Source organism: Pseudopodoces humilis, chromosome 9, assembly GCF_049639895.1.
Source record: "Pseudopodoces humilis isolate 2021_Gansu_Grassland_sample_001 chromosome 9, ASM4963989v1, whole genome shotgun sequence".
NCBI classification, from domain to species: Eukaryota; Metazoa; Chordata; class Aves; order Passeriformes; family Paridae; genus Pseudopodoces; species Pseudopodoces humilis.
In genome coordinates, this window is record NC_142208.1 from 23469603 (window position 1) to 23485841 (window position 16239).

General features: G+C 62.6%; 4 protein-coding genes across 14 annotated transcripts in view; 1 reads left to right on the plus strand and 3 right to left on the minus strand.

The window, feature by feature from the left end:
- Positions 1 to 46: 46 nt before the first annotated feature.
- On the minus strand, positions 47 to 6187 carry LZTS2 (leucine zipper tumor suppressor 2). Its single transcript, XM_014250161.2, has 6 exons — positions 6149 to 6187; positions 4625 to 4693; positions 3148 to 3588; positions 2273 to 2788; positions 1497 to 1766; positions 47 to 1406 (listed from the first exon to the last, which is right to left on the minus strand). The coding sequence occupies exons 3-6, from the start codon at positions 3547 to 3549 to the stop codon at positions 729 to 731; spliced, it is 1866 nt and encodes a 621-aa protein (XP_014105636.2). The 5' UTR covers positions 3550 to 3588; positions 4625 to 4693; positions 6149 to 6187; the 3' UTR covers positions 47 to 728.
- A 1124-nt stretch (positions 6188 to 7311) lies between these two features.
- On the minus strand, positions 7312 to 12321 carry TWNK (twinkle mtDNA helicase). Of its 3 annotated transcripts, XM_014250568.2 has the most exons (6): positions 11017 to 12321; positions 10258 to 10498; positions 9480 to 9587; positions 9006 to 9147; positions 8335 to 8412; positions 7312 to 8248 (listed from the first exon to the last, which is right to left on the minus strand). In XM_014250568.2, the coding sequence occupies exons 1-6, from the start codon at positions 12275 to 12277 to the stop codon at positions 7862 to 7864; spliced, it is 2217 nt and encodes a 738-aa protein (XP_014106043.2). In that variant the 5' UTR covers positions 12278 to 12321; the 3' UTR covers positions 7312 to 7861. The 3 variants fall into 3 exon arrangements, with proteins under 3 accessions (XP_014106043.2, XP_005520751.1, XP_087916152.1); XM_005520694.3 differs by having other exon boundaries at positions 8035 to 8412; XM_088060026.1 differs by lacking the exons at positions 7312 to 8248; positions 8335 to 8412; positions 9006 to 9147 and having other exon boundaries at positions 9491 to 9644; positions 10170 to 10498.
- A 151-nt stretch (positions 12322 to 12472) lies between these two features.
- MRPL43 (mitochondrial ribosomal protein L43) lies at positions 12473 to 13430 on the plus strand. Its single transcript, XM_005520695.3, has 3 exons — positions 12473 to 12626; positions 12932 to 13044; positions 13199 to 13430. The coding sequence occupies exons 1-3, from the start codon at positions 12496 to 12498 to the stop codon at positions 13411 to 13413; spliced, it is 459 nt and encodes a 152-aa protein (XP_005520752.2). The 5' UTR covers positions 12473 to 12495; the 3' UTR covers positions 13414 to 13430.
- A 67-nt stretch (positions 13431 to 13497) lies between these two features.
- SEMA4G (semaphorin 4G) overlaps positions 13498 to 16239 on the minus strand; it is a 29027-nt gene continuing 26285 nt past the window's right edge. For 5 of the 9 annotated variants that reach the window (XM_088059747.1, XM_088059745.1, XM_014250529.2 and 2 more), the window contains 4 exons: positions 16026 to 16087; positions 14689 to 15944; positions 14359 to 14478; positions 13500 to 14276 (listed from right to left, as the gene is read on the minus strand). In XM_088059747.1, coding sequence (XP_087915873.1) covers positions 15088 to 15944; positions 16026 to 16087 — 919 coding nt within the window. In that variant the 3' untranslated portion in view covers positions 13500 to 14276; positions 14359 to 14478; positions 14689 to 15087. Of the gene's footprint in view, positions 15945 to 16025; positions 16088 to 16239 lie in introns of all 9 variants that reach the window. The other 4 variants (XM_088059749.1, XM_014250532.2, XM_005520696.3 and 1 more) reach the window with 4 other exon arrangements.

Below are 16239 nucleotides of genomic sequence, written 5' to 3' on the forward strand. Positions count from 1 at the left end.
AGGGGTGTCCCCAGGGTCTCCCCAGCTGGCACATGGAGCCCCACACCCCTCTCCCCTGGCAGGCCAGGCATCACAGAGGCATGGGCTTTTTGGGGGGGGAAACAGAGGGATGCTGGGGGCAAGAGCATGGGAAAGGCACTGAGGGCAAGCTGCCCTGTGGCAGGGGTGAGGGGGCATAGACTGGTGAGGTGTGAGCTGGGAGAGGGTGATATGTTTCGGTAGGTCCTATAAAAATAGAGTTATTTAAAATGGCACAGAAACAAATTCCCTGACAAACACACAAAGGGGCATGAGGGATGCTGGCAGGGGCAGAGACAGGGCACACACCAAGTGACTGGGTGACAGTGCCAGCAGGGATGAGAGGGAGGGGACAAGTCAGCCCTCCCCCTGCCCAAGGTGACCCTGGCTGAAGCCAGCATTGCTAATCCCCAGGAGCTAAGAGGATCAGCAGAAACCAGTTCCGGGCGGCCCCAAGGCCAGGACTCAGCATCCACCTGACCCCACTTCTCACAGGCACCCCTCACTGTGGGCACTGATACACCCTTGCCCCAAGACCTCAGTGCTGGGGAGGGGGCAGCGCCTGTGGTCTCCCCTGCCCCTCTTCACAGTGGCAGCAGTTTGCAGAGCAGAGCAAGAGCAGGGGTCCCCCACAGCCTCACGGCTCCCAAAATCACAGGGGCTGGAGGCCCCTTCAGCCCTTCAAGCATGGGGCAAGGGCAGGCAGCATCTCAGATCTCGGTGGCTGTTATCTCCTCAAAGGGCGGGTCAGGTGGGTCACAGGGCTCGAGCAGGGAGTCCTCGCCCTGAAGCCGGAGATGCTGGAGCCGCTGTTCGAGCCGCCGGTTGCGCCGGTACATCTGGATGTAGCTGTACTGCAGCTGCTTCTGGTAGCGGATGACCCGCTCCTTCTCGCCCTGCCACGTGCCACGTTCCTGCTCGAAGGCATCCCGCTGCTCCTGCCCACGCCGCCGCTCCAGGGCCACCTCCGCGCGCAGCCGCTCCAGCTGGCGCCGCAGGCCCACGCTTCCCCGGAGCTCCTCGCTGGCTGGGAGGCATCCTTCACCAGGTGGGGGGCACCCCTCACCAGTGCCTGGTGGGCATCGACCGTGGGCAGCTTCCCGCAGCCCCACCACCTCCTGCTCGAGCCGGCCGGCTTTGGCACGGAAGAGGTCGGCCTCGCTCTTGCGGCGCTGCAGTTCGTTGGCACACACCTCCAGCTCCAGCGCCTTGAGACGGGCGGCCTCCTGCAGCCCCTGTACCCGCCGCTCACCCGCCTGCAGCTGCGCCCGCGCCTCCCGCAGCTGAGCCCGCAGCCCCAGCAGCTCGGCGCCCCGCTGCGCCAGCTCCGCCTGTGCTTCCTTCAGCTGCTGCTTCAGCAGAGAGATCTCCCCTGACTTCTGGCACACCTGTGGTGATGATGGGGTTCAGGTGCCGGCCAGGACCCCCCAGCCACAGCCTGCACCCACTGATATGCCTGGCACTGCTGAGTGACTCACCTCCCACTTGGTCTCCTCCAGCCGGGGTGCCAGCTCAGTGCGCTCCCGCTGGAAGGAGGCACAGCGACGTTCCAACACTTCACGCTCCTGCAGCAGCTGGGTCAAGTCCTCCTGCAGCTGCTTCTTCTCCTGCTGCAGCTGCAGCACCTGGAGCTGCAGGACCTGCTGCCCCCGATGTGCTGCATGGGCCGCCTGCCGTGCCTGGGCTGCACAGCGCTGCCGCAGCCCCTCCAGCTCCTGCTCACACCGACGCTGCTTCTCCTCAAACACCTGGGCCAGGGGATGCAAAGGTGCTGGGAGGGCAGCATGGCACCCTCCCACTTCACCTGCTATCTCCAAGATGGGCATCACAGGGAAGGTGCAGCACCTCCCCCACATGAAGGAAGGGTCTAGGAAGAGTGTAATGTGGTGGTACACACCTCCCTGTGCTCCCCTATCCTTTTGCATGATGGGCCCCCCCATGTTAGCACCCCCAGAGCGTATAGGACTCCTCCAGCTCCATCACAAGTAAGGAGAAGCCACAGGTCTCAGTCTCATTCAAAAACGGGCATCCCAAAATAAGGCACCCCACTCTGTACAACTGATTCCATGGACTACATAGGACCACCCAACTGGTGGGAAAAACCCACATACCCAGACCCACAGGAGAAAGTATCCCCCTGCAAGGGTCTGTATCGGATCCCCAAAGTGGGTTCCTACTCCCAACCAGAGGGTATGTCCACACCTGTCTCCAGGGAGGGAGACAGGTACAGGACATGCGGACACCAGGGACATACCTGGCAGATGGCCACCTCGTTTTCATCCAGGCTGTCACGCAGGAGCTGCAGCTCGGCCTCCCTCTCCCGCAGCTTGTCCTCCAGCTCCCGCACCAGCATGGCCTCCTCACCAGGCAGCGGAGAGCGCCCACAGGAGCCACTCTCCGAGGAGGGCCGGCCCCGGCCACTCAGCGAGCCTGTGCTCTTGCTGGAGGATGAGCGCCCGCTGTCCGAGTTGGAGGGCCGGCAGCCCCCCGGAGGGTCGAGGGGGCCGTGGGGGGTGGTCGGCAGGGCACCCACCTCTGGGTGCTGGCTGCAGCCCGTGCTGTAGGTGGGCAGGCTGGAGAGGGAGTTGCGCCCCGAGTCCGAGAGGGTGCTGGCACGGCAGCTCAGAGAGCCAGGCTTCTCAACACCCAGCAAGTGGGTGAGGCTCACCTGGCTCTCCGAGAGCCCCAGGCGCGTGCCTGGCTGGGCATTCCGAAGCTTGGATACCACTGGCTTGAAGGCCATGGGGCGGATCAGGGTCTTTTCCACATTCTGCCAGGAAAACAGGGGAGAGTGAGGGGTTGGGGAGGACCCACCAGCCCCAAGAAGGGCTGCCTAGGAATGTTACAGTGGGTGCCCCCAGCCCCGATGTCTTCACACCCAAAAGAAGACAGAAGCCAGTCACTACCCACTTCATCACCTTTCCATGGGTGTACAGGTGAGCTCCCCAAACACCCTTGGCATTATGGAGGGGACATTAAGAGCACAGGGATTTCCACTTCCCCGGGGACACCAGAAGTGTGGCTATATGACCCCATTTCACACATCTGAGCCAACAGTCCCAGTGTGGCACATGGTGTAAAGTCAAGACTGCAGCACACACCCACCCACCCTGCTGTTGCCCTCCCCACCTCTTCCAGCTTGCCAGAGACGGGTACAAGCTTGGGGGGCGGCCCCCGAAGGTGATCACTTGGTGCTTGGTCATCACGGAGATCATCTGAGTCACTACAGGGGCTGGCAGGGGAGGAGGCATCAAGCCAGTCGCCACAGAAGCCCCCATTGGCATAGGAGTGGCTGACACCGGGCACAGACACACGGGGCTCCTCAGGCGTGGCCCGGAGTAGCCCCCCCTGCTTGCAGAAGGAGGCAGCGGAGGGGTCCCCATCACTTGTGCAGTCGTGGCGAGGCCGGGCGGGCAGGAGGCTGCCCACGCTGCCCATGGCGGCAGGGGGTGAGCAAGTGGTGGCACGCAGCTGTGTGGCCCCCTCAGACACGGCCTCAAGGGGCACTGGCAGTGTCTGCACAATGGCCATGGCGGGGGGGGCCCCGGCGGGCAGGGGCGCGTGGGCAGCCTGCAAGCAAGGGAGACAGGACATCAGAGCCATAGGCACTGACAACAGTGGCCCATCACCCACCCAGATGGGCATGGGGACATCCCCAGGTCCCCAGTCACCATCCACAATATTATAGGCGAAGGTTGGCCCTAGAGCAGAAGGAGATGGCAAATGAACCAAAACAAAACCAGGATTAGTTGGGGGGAGTAGTATTAGCAACCACCAAGTTGGCCTCAGCACCCCAATGGAGTAGCCTGGGGCTGCCAGGGGCTGTGGGGTGCTGGTGGCACTGTAGGGCAGTGGCAATGCAGTCCTGCCTCATGCCGTGCCCTGGTGTGACCCTGCCACGGGAAGCGTGCCAGGACTGGAGGCGAATCCTGAGAGGCCTACAGAGAGCTGGCTCACAGGCAGCCTGCCCGCCTGTCTGCCCCATGGGCACCCACAAGTGCAGCCTCACAGAGAGCGACGGACAGCCCCACACACCAGGATCAGCCACCCCCTCTTTCCCACAGCCCCCACTTCTCAGCAGTGACCCCACAGAGCCTGCTTTCCACCTCAAACCATCCACTGCGGGCCACAGGGTTCCCTGGAGAGGACCACCAAGGGGGAAGCTGCCAGGTGGGCGCCAGGCTCTTTCCCAGCCCCAACACACGGAGCCTTGTTCCCACCCCCTCCAGCTGGGGGGGCTCTGCCGGTCTCTGCTGTGACTCCCCCTGCCCCAACCCACGCCATACGCCCGCGTGACGGGAGCCGGCCGACGGGCCGGATCCATCCCCTGCTGCCTCATCGCATCTCGCACATGGCTGCGGCTGGCACAGGGCGCGGGCGGGGGGGGGGCGCTGCCCGCACGGTCTCGCCCGCCGAGCTGTCACCTGAAATCAATCCGCCTGCCAGCGCCCGGGGAGGGGCGAGCAGGGGAGAGATGCCGGCGAGCCAACCCCCCCGCCACCGTCACCCCCACCGGCACGTGCCGTCCCCAGGCACCGCGACCTCACACCGCGCCCGGGATACCCTTGGGTGGGCAGGTGGGTGACCCCCCGCGAGCTCCGCTCACCTCGCCAGCCGCTGCCCATCCGTCCGGTCCTCTCGGGCCCCCGCACCGTGAACACGGCTCCGCCGGCCCCTGAAGCGGGGAGGAGGAAGAGGAGGGGGTGAGGGCGCTGAACGGCAGCAGGGTCCCCCGTGCTCCCCGCTGCCCCCTCCCCTCCCAAGTCCCCTAGCCGGCAGGGCCAAGGCAGGTGGTGCCAGCGTGGCACTGAGGGTGGCAGGGGCGCCCGGCGGCGGGTGCGCTGCTCCTGGCACCCAGGGTGGGCTGGGAAGTGTGGTGGGGACAAGAGCCCGCCACTGGGGACCTGCTGCTGCCAGAGGAATGGGAATCAGGGATCAGGAATACCAAAGGGACATCTGATGGTCCCCCAGCCCGGCCAGCCAAGGCACGGTACCCCACCCCAGCAAAACTCCCCCAGGATGTGCAGGTCAAGAGGACGGATAGCCCTGGGGACAGTGGGTCCCTTCGCAGCCTGGAGGGGACACGGTCACTGCTGGGGCCCCGCCAGGCAGGCGATGGGAACAGACTCCATCTTCTCCCTCACCCCAGCCCCTCGGCCTGCCGAGAGGGTCCCACCACCGCCCGCGGAAGGAGGGAGTGCCCAGCCCGGCCTCCAGCCACCCAGTAAAACCAGTCACCAACTGGGGTGGCGTCACGTCCAGCCACTCCGGCCGCAGCACAGCGTTGCCGGATCCCACCGTTCCGACCCCTAAATGGCAAGGGAACACTCGGTCCCTGCTCAGCCAGACCCCCACCCTGAGCTGCTGTGGGGATTTCGGGCCCCCGGGGACCCCCGTGCCTCGACGGCATCTCAGGGCCACCGCAGGGCAGGGGGGATCAGGGTCAGCCCCCGTCCCTCCCCACGTACCCAGCAAGTGTGGGACGGACACCACCCATGCCTGGCTGTGCCCCCCTCCAGGCCCCCGGCAATCCTGAGGTTCCCTCGATGATGCTGCCCCCGTTGCCCGCCCAAAGCACTCCCACCCACCTTCCGCTGCCCCACGGAGCCCCAGAGCGCCAAGCATATCCCACGGTGCTTCCACCCATCCCAACCCCACAGCACCCTGAACTGCCCCACGGCGTTCGTGGGCCCCACTGCCCTACAGCTCCCCCATACTGCCCTAAACCATCCCCAAAGTTCCTCATGACACCCCTAAAATGCTTCACGGCGCTTCTGGGCCTCTGCTGCACCATACCGCCCCTAAAGTGCTCCTAAACCACCCCCAAAGTGCTCCAAAACACCCCGAAAGTGCCCCACGGCGCGCCTAGGCCTGCACTGCCCCATAGCTCGTCCCTGAAGCACCCCTAAAGTTCCCCGCGACCCCCTCAACTACCCTACAGAGCCCCTGGGCCTCTGCATTCGAAGGACCGTCCAGAAGTGCCCCCGAAACATCCCCAAAGCACGGCACGGAGCTCCAGGGCCGCCGTTGCCCCCGCAGCCCCCGGACCCCCCCAAATCGGTCCCGGGGGACCCGGCCCCACAACATCCCAAGCACCGGCAGCTCCCCCCGAAGCACCCTGCCACTCAACTCCTCGGAGCGCCCCCGAGCCCCGCCGGCCCCCCGGGGTCCCCGGGCGCCCCCGGCCCGGCCCCCGCCCTCACCGCGGCCCCGCCGCCGCCTCCCGCGCCGCGCCGCGCCCCGGCCCCGCCCCGAGCAGGCCCCGCCCCCGAGCGGCCACGCCCCCACGGCTCCGCCCTCGCGGGGCCACGCCCCCCGGGCAGGGGCTGGGGCGTGGGGGGTGCGTGGGGCACCGCAGCCTCACCCGGTGCTTTCCCAGTCACGTCCGTTCCGGGGGATCCCCGGAGCTCATCCCCTTCTCTCCCCCAGCCAAGCCCCCCGTCTCAGGGCTCTGCAACTCCAAAGTATACCCAAGCCTCTGGGGTGAAAACCCCTCCAGATTATGCCCCCTCCGCAAACATTTGGCGAGCCCAGAACTCTGCTAAGGGGCCTGGGGGCCTCAGCTCCTCTTGACGGCACACCACCCCTCCCCATGAGTTGTTACAGCTATTGTCACCCTCCTTTCGTGGAGACCCAAAATGGGGGAAAAAAAGAGTAAAATAAATTCAAGAAACCACCTGACCCCCAGGGTCTGGGATCAGCCAAGATCCCCCCAGAGGCTCAGTTTCTTCACCCCCTCTGGGGCCCATGGAGGGATAGGTGGGAGATGGGGCCCTGGGCTATCCCACTGCCTTACTTCCACTCTAGAGCCCCATGACAGCACCTCACCTGAACTAGACTGGGTCAAATGGAAGCCAGTGAGACAGAGGTGACCCTTGGATAGAGGGGGGAAACCCAGATCCCCCACCCACACCACCATGTGAACCCTGACCCAGCTCCACTCCCCCACCACCTTACCTCTGCTTCCCCAGGACCCTCTTCTGCCTCCACCCCCGTCCTGCCTGTGGGTGCTCACACCTGCACTGACAGCACCCAAGGGTGCTCTCCAGGCGAGCTGATGCACCCCGGAAACCCGGGCCTGGGTGTGTACCACCTGCTTGCTCTGGGCCCTCATTATGGCTCAGGTTAAAACTATTCCCAGCACGGAGGTTGGTAATAATCTGGTGTGCCAGGGCTGGGGCAGGATGCTCAGTGCAGCAGGGACATCGTCAGGGGGTCACCTTCTCCCTGGCCAGAGTTACCTCACCAAACCCAGGGTACTCCAGACACAGAGACAGAAAAGGCACTCGTATTTATACTTTAATAAAACTAGAAAGAGGAAAAAAATCAAAGGGATTAGACCAAAATCCAGCCATGGACACCCCCTACCATGGCTAGGACTAGTCATGTCACAGTATTTGCTGCCTGCAGCCCTGAAGGCAGGGGGGATAGCAGCCCCCCCAAACCCAGCAGAGCAAGGAAGGACTGTTCCCCACATGGTTTTATTGCTGGTGATGCCCACCCAGAAAAAGGGGCTTGGGGGACCCTTAGCAAAGGGGGCCAGGTCAGGTGCCAGCCATGCGGGTAGAACCGGTGAGTTCCATTAACATCTGCTCCCACCCTGGAGCATGAGCCACCCACAATCTCACACTTTCCTTCACCATCTTTCCCTTGCTGGCTCCATCCCATGCAGGACCCCATTTGTGACAGGGGGGGTTTCTACTACGTGTCCCTCTACATAATTGCCTCCCATTTAGTGACTGTTCAGGATTTCAGTTCCATTTTAGACAGAATTTAACAACCTGCCCCAGGTCCAGAGATATGCAAGTCCCGAAACAGCAGATCATCCCCACCATCATCCAGCTTACTCTGCCTCCACTCCCCCCATGCTCCCAGCACTCAGCACCAACACGGAGCAGCCAGTGTTTGTCAAAGCACCTTCCCCTTCACTCTTCGCTAGGATGAGACCACTCCTCTCATGGTGGTCCCCCATCTCAGAGACACTGTCCTCGTGTTCAAGAGGTTTGTTCATGCAGGAGAAAGGGCCACAGAGGTGCATCGTACATGATCCCAGGGAAGAGGAGCTGGCATATTCCAGCCTTGGGCTGCCAGAACTAGTCTCTGTTCCTCCAGACAAACTGAGGCAGAGACCTGCTGGGCTCATGGCTTCTTGGAGGCTCCTGAGCCTCCCTCCACGATTTTGTTGGCTAAAATCTCCTTCTCCTCCTTCATCTTCTTCAGCCTGACCTTGCTTTTGGAAGATGAGAAGGAGAGTGAGGCCTTGCTGAACTCCAGTGGGAAGATACCCACATCCCCATCAAAGCGATTCTTGGACACCTGCAGGTAGCGCTTCCCTGGCCCCGTCACCAGCTTACGGTCCTGCAGGATGAGGACGTTGTCGGCCTCCTGGCTGGCCTGGGGAGAGGAAAACATCTCCAGGAGGGTGCTCAGAATGCTGCCAGAGCAACAGGCCTCAGAGATGCTCACAAACGCCTGCCCAGCTCCTTTAAACCCTTTTACAGGGCACCCCAGGCCACAGCAACTCCAGCATTTCCCCAACACCAACCCCTCATGTTCCCCTGGAACATCCACTGACCCACCAGGCACATCCTGCACCACAGCCCTGGGGAAATGGGATCACAGGAGGGTTGTGCACAGAGACCAACCCCTCTGCAGGGTTGGTCAGCAACACGGAAGAGACCAGAGTACTCAGAGAGACCATCCCCGCCCCATCCCTGCCTCCCTCTTTAATTATCTCCTACTACATTCCACTCACAGTCAGTGAGTATTAATTAACTGCACCTAAAGCCCCAACAGAGCTTTAGCTGACAATGGGTTTGCTCTCTGCCTGCATCAGGACTCTGGGAGACATCCCACAATTTTTAGGTTCCCAGTGATGATCCAGGGTGCTGATGGCAGCTGAGGATGACTGCCCAAACATATACTAGCCCCTTCCTGGGGATACACCGTGCCCAAGGGACAGGAAGTGCCATCCTGGCCCGGCTCACCTTGGCAGAGCCGAAGATGGAGGCTGTCTGAAGCTCCTTCTCATCATCCTCCTTGCGAGGATGGATGATCAGGGTGATGTGGCACATGTTGTCTGTGGCAAACTTGCGGAAGGCACCAATGATGTAGTCCTGGGCAGCGAGCCTGCCACAGCAGCAAGAATGGGGTCAGGGGCTGGCATTGCTCGGTGGCAGGGGGCAGTGAGGTGCTGATCCCCACCACAGAAACCACCCAGAAACGTGAGGCAAACAAGCACACACGGGAAGAGGGATGTGGTATGGCAGGGATGGTTGGTAACCTGCTCACACCTTCCCACTTCTTCCTCCCTAGGGCACTGGTTACCCTTTAATGAAACAGGGTGGCCAGACAGAAGTAAAGGTGACACCCTGTGTGGGTCCCCAGCCCCTGGCGTGACAGGGAGAGCTCCAGCAGTGAGGGTGGCAGAGGAAGGAAGGATCAGACTGGAGAAGGGATACCTGTCCACAGAGAGGTGCTCGTGTCCCATCATGAACTGGAGATTGTCGACAACCACGTGGGTGATGTCGTACATGTAGACCGCATGCTGCATGGTGTCAATCACTGTCCTGAGCAGGGGAGAGCAGGATCAGCTCCAGCGATCAGTGGAGGTAGGGACAGGAAGGCTGAGCCAGGCAGAGGGATGCAGAGAAAGAGCTGGAAGGTACCAAGCTGGGTCCCGATTGGACCTGGGCACATCCCACCTCTGCATCTCCCCCACTGTATGGCAGGTGCAGCCCCAACCCCCCAGTAAAGGTAGCTGGGATCAGAAGGACCCAGCTGCTGCCCACACAGTCCCTTGCCTACTGCCCTGCAATGCCCCCAGCCCACAGGGGTCCTCAGGGCACATAGGGATGCATGCAGGTGCCACAATGCCTGATGAATAAAAGGAGTTGGAGGTGCCTGTCCTCCTCCTTCAGCAAACAACAGCACTGCAGGTAAGCAGGGTGTGACGGGACATGTCCTGCCAGGGGCACAGGCTGGCTTCAGAGCAGCCACCTAGCACAGGGTCAAGTCCCCTCCTTCACCCCCACCCCAGAGAGAGGCTGTGAGAGTTCCTGTGACCGGAGGAACACAGGTGGTGCCACACAGTCCCCATACACTTGAACAGTCCCAATGTGCCTCCTGCCAGCCCCAAATCTATGACTCACTGCGGGGGAAGAGCCCCAGATCCCCAAGGCCCTGCAGCACATGCCGTGAGGGATAAATGCCACTGGGAATGGAGGTGCAGGACCATACTTGATGTTCTGCTGGCCATGGAAGGTCATGAAGTAGAGCGGGAGCTCCTCGAAGCGATCAGCCCATTCATCGTACAGCTCTAGCTGGTCCTCCAGGCGCCGGCCAGCAAACTGTGTCAGCATGATTTTGGCCAGGCGGACATTGTTGATCTCAAAGCTGCCCCACAGCGTGCACACGCCCTGCATGCACAGGTCCAGTGCATACTCACTGATAAACGTGGTCTTCCCACTGCCTGTTGGGCCTGGTACAAGGACAACAGGAGAATTAGCTGGGAGAGATGATCTGACCCATGCTGACCATGTTGGAGAGTTGTTCAGAGGTGGAAGCACTAGGGAGAGGGGTAAGAGAAGCCCATCTGCAGCACTCACACCATAAACAAATTTCTCGTGCCACACTACACACCTGAGTACTTGGGCATGGCCTCCCACAGCTTATGGGTCCCCACAGGTCCCTGTGAAGGGCTGGGCAACCAGTGGGGTGAGCACAAGGAGGGCTCAGGGTGGCAGGTGGGAACAGGGGTAAGGGACAGCCCAGGACTTCTTACATTGCCCCAGGCAGGGAGCCCTTCACCATACTGGTATGCAGCATCCCACCGATCTGAGGAATGCACCCCAGCCTCTCACATACCCGCAAGACAGGCTCAGCGAAAGCCTTGGGCAGAAAGAGACCTGGAAGACTCGTGAAGCACCACCCCCAGGGAGGGTGAAGCCACCAAAGACCCCTCTGCTCGCCCTGTCCACCGGTCATCGTGCCCGTTACCTGTGAAGATGGTGAGTTCCCCTCTGCGGTGTCCTTTGAGGAGCTTGTTGAGCTCGGGAAAACGTGCCCACTTGACGCCAGACACTTGCTCGGTGTTGACCAGCTCCCCGAACACCTCCTCGCGCAGCTGCCGGAAGGAGATGATGGATTTGTGGCTGGCAAGCACGGCAGAACGTAGGATTTTGGTGACGTTCAGGCCCTGGTTCAGAGCCTCCAAGGGCCGGGGCTGCAGGTTGCCAGGGTGCACCAGAGAGCAGCGCTTGAGGCTCAGCTTGCGAGCGAAGAGCTTGGCAGCTTCCCAGGAGCGCAAGTCCTCGCCGAGCCACAGCGTGATGCGCTTGAACTGCTCCAGGTAGGGGAGAAGGGTGGGAGACAGGCTGCTGGCCCCCCGTGGCAGGGCCAGGCTGGCCACTCCTGCCGCTTGGTGCAGGGCCAGGGCATCCAGCTCCCACCCAGTTAAGACCAGCTCTGTGTCTCGGCGGCCAATCAGAGGCAGCCCAAAAAGATTGCGATAGGAATCGAAGCGGGGTAAAGTCTCTTCCACGTAAGTTATCGTGCCCCCCTTTTTCTCCACTCTTAAGAGCTTCAGACCCTTCAGGGTCGCATCTTGAGGGCTGAACCAGGGGAAAACGAGAGATCTGGCAGTCCTCAAATAACGCACAGCGAAGCGTTTCAAGGTGGCATTTGTCACCTGCGAGATACCAAACAAAGCCTTGGTCTCCTTGGTCTCCTTCTCATCCAGCAGCTCCCAGAGCGGCAGAGCCCGTTCCCAGATGCAGCGGGCATCCTCGCGAGCCTGTCGCATTTCCTCCTCCATCTCCTCCGAGCTGGCAGGGGGAATGGGGGTAATGCCACGGAGCCGCATTTCCACGTTAGCCTGGAAGTCCTGCCAGGTGCCCTCGGCCAGGGTGGCTGTGCACAGGAAGCTGCCCGTGGTCTTGTCAATGAAGAGCGTGAACGGGGCATTGGCGGACAGCGGCTGGTCCTCGCGGTCACCGGTGAAGAGGCTGGGGGTGTGCAGGCAGCTGTAGCCATCGTGGAAGGGGATGTCCTGCGCCCGCAGGTACTGCCGGATCTCGGTGATGGAGACGGAGGGCGCGGGCCCGTCGGGGGAAGGCAGCACGTCCTTCTTGTAGCGCCGCTGGCCGAGGCGGCCCGGCGGCCCGGGGCTCAGCGAGGCTCTCTTGTTCCGGGCCCCCCCGCACAGCAGCGGCAGGAGGCGGCTGGCGGCTCTGCCGGGTCGCAGGGGCACCAGCGCCATCCTGGCCGCCCTGGCTCCCGCCCGCGCCGCCTCCGCTCCGCATGGGCGGCAGCCCCGCGGCCCCGGCCCCGCAGAGCCGCTCAGGCCGCAGCCCCCACGTGGGTCCGCACGGACACCGCCATTGCTCGTCCCGCTCCCGGCGCGTCACTTCCCGGCGGGGTCGGGGGCGGCCCGGCCCGCCCCTCCCGCCGCTTCCGGCTCCGGGTGAGCGCCGAGCCATGACGGGCCGCGGGTCGCCCAGCCGGTTCCTGACCGCCGTGCTGCACAACGGCGTGGGCCGCTACATTCGGCAGCTCCAGCGCCTGCAGCTCCTCTTCAGCCCCACCGCGGCCGACGCCCGCGGCGCCAGGTACCGCCGGCGGCAGCACCCGACTGCCGGGGCTGGGGCGGAGGGAGCCTGGGGACCCTTTAACTGGCAGGACGGGTCTTCCCGTGGGCCTGTCAGCGTGGGGAAGGGACAGTGCTGCTGCCCCTGATCACACGGCAGCGGCGGGGTGAGACCCCCAGCCTCCCGCCAGACGGGGCAGGAGCTGGAAGGCGGCACCGGGGGCATCACCCCTAATTCTGCGCTGTGACCCCTCCCGCGGCCCGGCACGGGCGGACGGTAACCCTGGTCTAGCGGCTATGGCGATTCGTCCCTTCTCTGGCCCCCAGGCAGTTCGTGGAGGAGGCGGCACAGGACTTCGCCCGGCAGCACCCCGATGTCGTTCTCTACGTGAGCCCCCACTCGGGCCCGGGCCCGGCCCCGGTGCTGCGGGCCGAGTACTGTGAGTGCTGGGGGGTTTGGGGAGGGGATGGGGGTCTCCCTGCCCTGTCCCGGTTCTGTGCTACCTCTGCCCCGTGCAGACGGTGTCGGGGCAGCTGCCCCTCGGAGGCTGCAGAGAGGGGGGATCCCAGCCTGACGCCCTCGCTCTGCTGCAGTGAACGGGACCGTGCGGGAGGAGCTCATTGCCAGCAAGACGAGCGAGGAGATCGTGCAGCTGGCCACCAAGATGGCCAACCAGTCCGGCCTGGACATCATCCGCATCCGCAAGCCCTTCCACACTGACAACCCCAGTGTCCAGGGCCAGTGGCACCCCCTCACCAACAAACCCTCCATCCTCACCGTCCAGGGCCCACGCCTGCAGCCCCAGTAAAGCCTCCTCCAACCCCACGTCTCTGCATCAATTTCTCCTGCCTTTGGAAGGACACTGCTACACCATGTCCAGACAGAGCCATTTTTATTGCTGGGGGGAAGGGGGAGCTGTGCATGAGGAGTGCCAGACACAGAGTGATGCCCCTCCTTGGGCGTTGGGGGTGGTCCTTGGGGTAGTCCTTGGGGGTGGCTCACGCCCCCTTGCAGCAAAAACAAGGGCTGGGGCAGGGTGGCAGAGTGTGCAACTCTTGCCTCTTCCTGCTAAGCCTCACTCTCCTGGAGTTGGAGGCCTGAGCTGTAGCTCATGAGGGATCCCAGGAGTTTTCACCCCTCTCCTGTTTCCCCTGCAGGGCTGAGCCCTTGGCAACCAATCCTTGTCCTGATTGTGGAGGTATGAGCAAGGAACATGGGGAGGACGTGTCCCTCCCCAGCTTCTCCAGTGTCATCACACTGTCCCTGGAGCATGAGATGCTTTTGTCACCCCCATCTCTCAGGTTCCCCCAGGAGGTGGCAGAAGCAGAAACAGTTGAGAGGATTTAGGGACCATGGCTTCTCCCGGAAAGTGCCATGAGAGAAGGCTCCAGAGGGAGGCAGGCCCTTGTCCAAGGTTCTTCTTCCTCACTGTGTGAGGATATTTCCCTGCCCACGCATTTTCCCATGGGTGACAGGGCTGTGCCTGAACCCCAGTTCACCAGCAGCGCTGCACAGGAGGGCAGAGATGCTTTGTGCTTGGAGTCACAGGGGCACTGCAGATATCACAGGCATGTGGATGGTGCACTGGTCCCTTGTCACGCTGTAGGGCACGGTGGTGGCTGCCAGTCCTACTGCCAGTACATCTTGCTCTCTGCTGCTGCATCCACTGCCCTAGGGAAAGGAAGCAGAGCCCTGTCAGGGCTGGAGGCCCTGGGGGTGCCACTTCCCCAGGGCACCCAGCCCTGTATTTCACCTGTAGCCTCTTCGAAGTGGGCACATGCCCCTTCACCAGCTGCTCCAGGGTATTCAGGACATCAGCTCCTCTCCCTATCTCTTGTCCCTTGCCAAACCATCCTCTCCCAGAGGGGATACCCTGAGGGGGCAGATGTGGACAGTGGGCAGGGGCTGGAAGCCACTGAGACCACCCCTCACAATGTGAGATGTGTCCAGGGCCCCTCTCATGCCTCAGGGCCGGCAGCTGGGGAAACTCTGCCAGCCCTACATTGGGTAGGGATCCTGTGCCCTGTTAGATGCACAGGCACAGTATGTCAGCCCTCAGCCCCCCTCCTTGCTCTTTACCCACCTCTCAGCAGCTATCCAGCTCCTGTGTGCCAAAAGATGCCCAGCAGGGCTGGCCAAGTCCACACACCCACAACAGTGTCTCTCACGCCTGGATGAACAGACAAAAACTCTCCCATGGTGTCCACCTTCAGCCAGGTGCCAGCTCCTGTCTCCAGCTCGTGGCCACCGTCAGTGAGTTTTTATACATAAATAGAGCTCCAAATTTAAATAGATACTTTTTTTCTGTACAGCGAGTCTCAAAAGTGAATGAAAAGCCAAAGGAGTGGCTGAGCCCGGGCCCGGCCCAGCTCTGCCATCCAGGAGGTAGTTTTGCCTGAGTCTTGTAACACTGCTGGCAAAGGGTGGGAAAAGGGGCTGGAGGGGAGGAGGGTCCCACTGGCAGGACCCCCCTCCCCAGCCCCTACACGGAGCTCTCGTCCAGCTTTTCCACCAGTTGCGTGTGTTTTCGCTTCTCCAAAATTTTGCTGAGCTCCTCGGTGAAGGATGCACTGTAGAGTGGGGAGGCCAGTGGCTCCTCCTGCTGCTGCAGCAGCATGTAGCTGTTGCCATTCATCTTGCGGAGGACATTGGGCAGAGCCCCCACACCGTTGGTGAGCTCGGTCGGCAGCGGGGGCGGCAGTGGGGGCACGGCAACCGGCAGCTCCTTGACTGGGGAGGTGGTGGCTGTGGGTGCCTCACCAGGGATGATCCGCAGGCAGCCATCAGGGTAGGTGAGCTCTTCCTCCTCTTCCTCCCGGTGGCCCTTGCGCAGGCAGTTGGCCGAGACGGTCTGCAGCTCCACGCTGGCTGGCCGCGGCTCCCCCAGCACGTACTTGCCCTTGCGCTTCTCCAGGCAGGACATGTACAGGAGGATGGTGCTGAGCACGGTGCAGAGCACCACCAAGGTGACGATGGCGGAGATGTAAGCCACCTTTGTGTCGCTGGTCGCCTGGCTGGCAGCATGAGGCGATGGGGCAGCTGTAGGGCTGCGAGGCAGCTCGGGCAGCACGGTGAGGCTGTAGGCAGCCAGCAGTGTCCGGAGACCCTGCTCCTCCCCGTAGCAGCGGTACTCACCGCTGTGCTGGGGCAGCGTGTCCGTCACCAGCAGCCCATCCACCCCCACGCGCAGCCGGTCCTGCCCCGTGCCCAGCACTTCGCTGCCGTTCAGCAGCCACACAGCTCGGGCCAGGTTGGAGCGCTGGTCACAGGGCAGCAGCACATCATCGCCCTGCAGCACTGTCCGGTTCTTCCACAACAGGGAACCTGCAGGGACACGCACTGCCTTGCACCTCTCCCAGCCATTCCAAGGAATGCTGGACAGCAGCATCCCCTTGGTCCCGAGGGGCAGCAGAGACTCACCCCGTCCAGAGCTGCTCCGGCATCCCTTGTTGCCACTTTGAATGTCCTGCACCAGCCCTGAGCTGCAAGGCATGGGGGGGCTCAGCCATACAGCCTCAGCTGAGCCACCCTTACGGAGGTCACGGCCACCAGGAGACCCAGTGTCAGATGCCAGACCTTTGGGGCTGGCTCTGGGGTGACTGTGCCACGAGGTGATGTGAAAGCGTGTGGGACA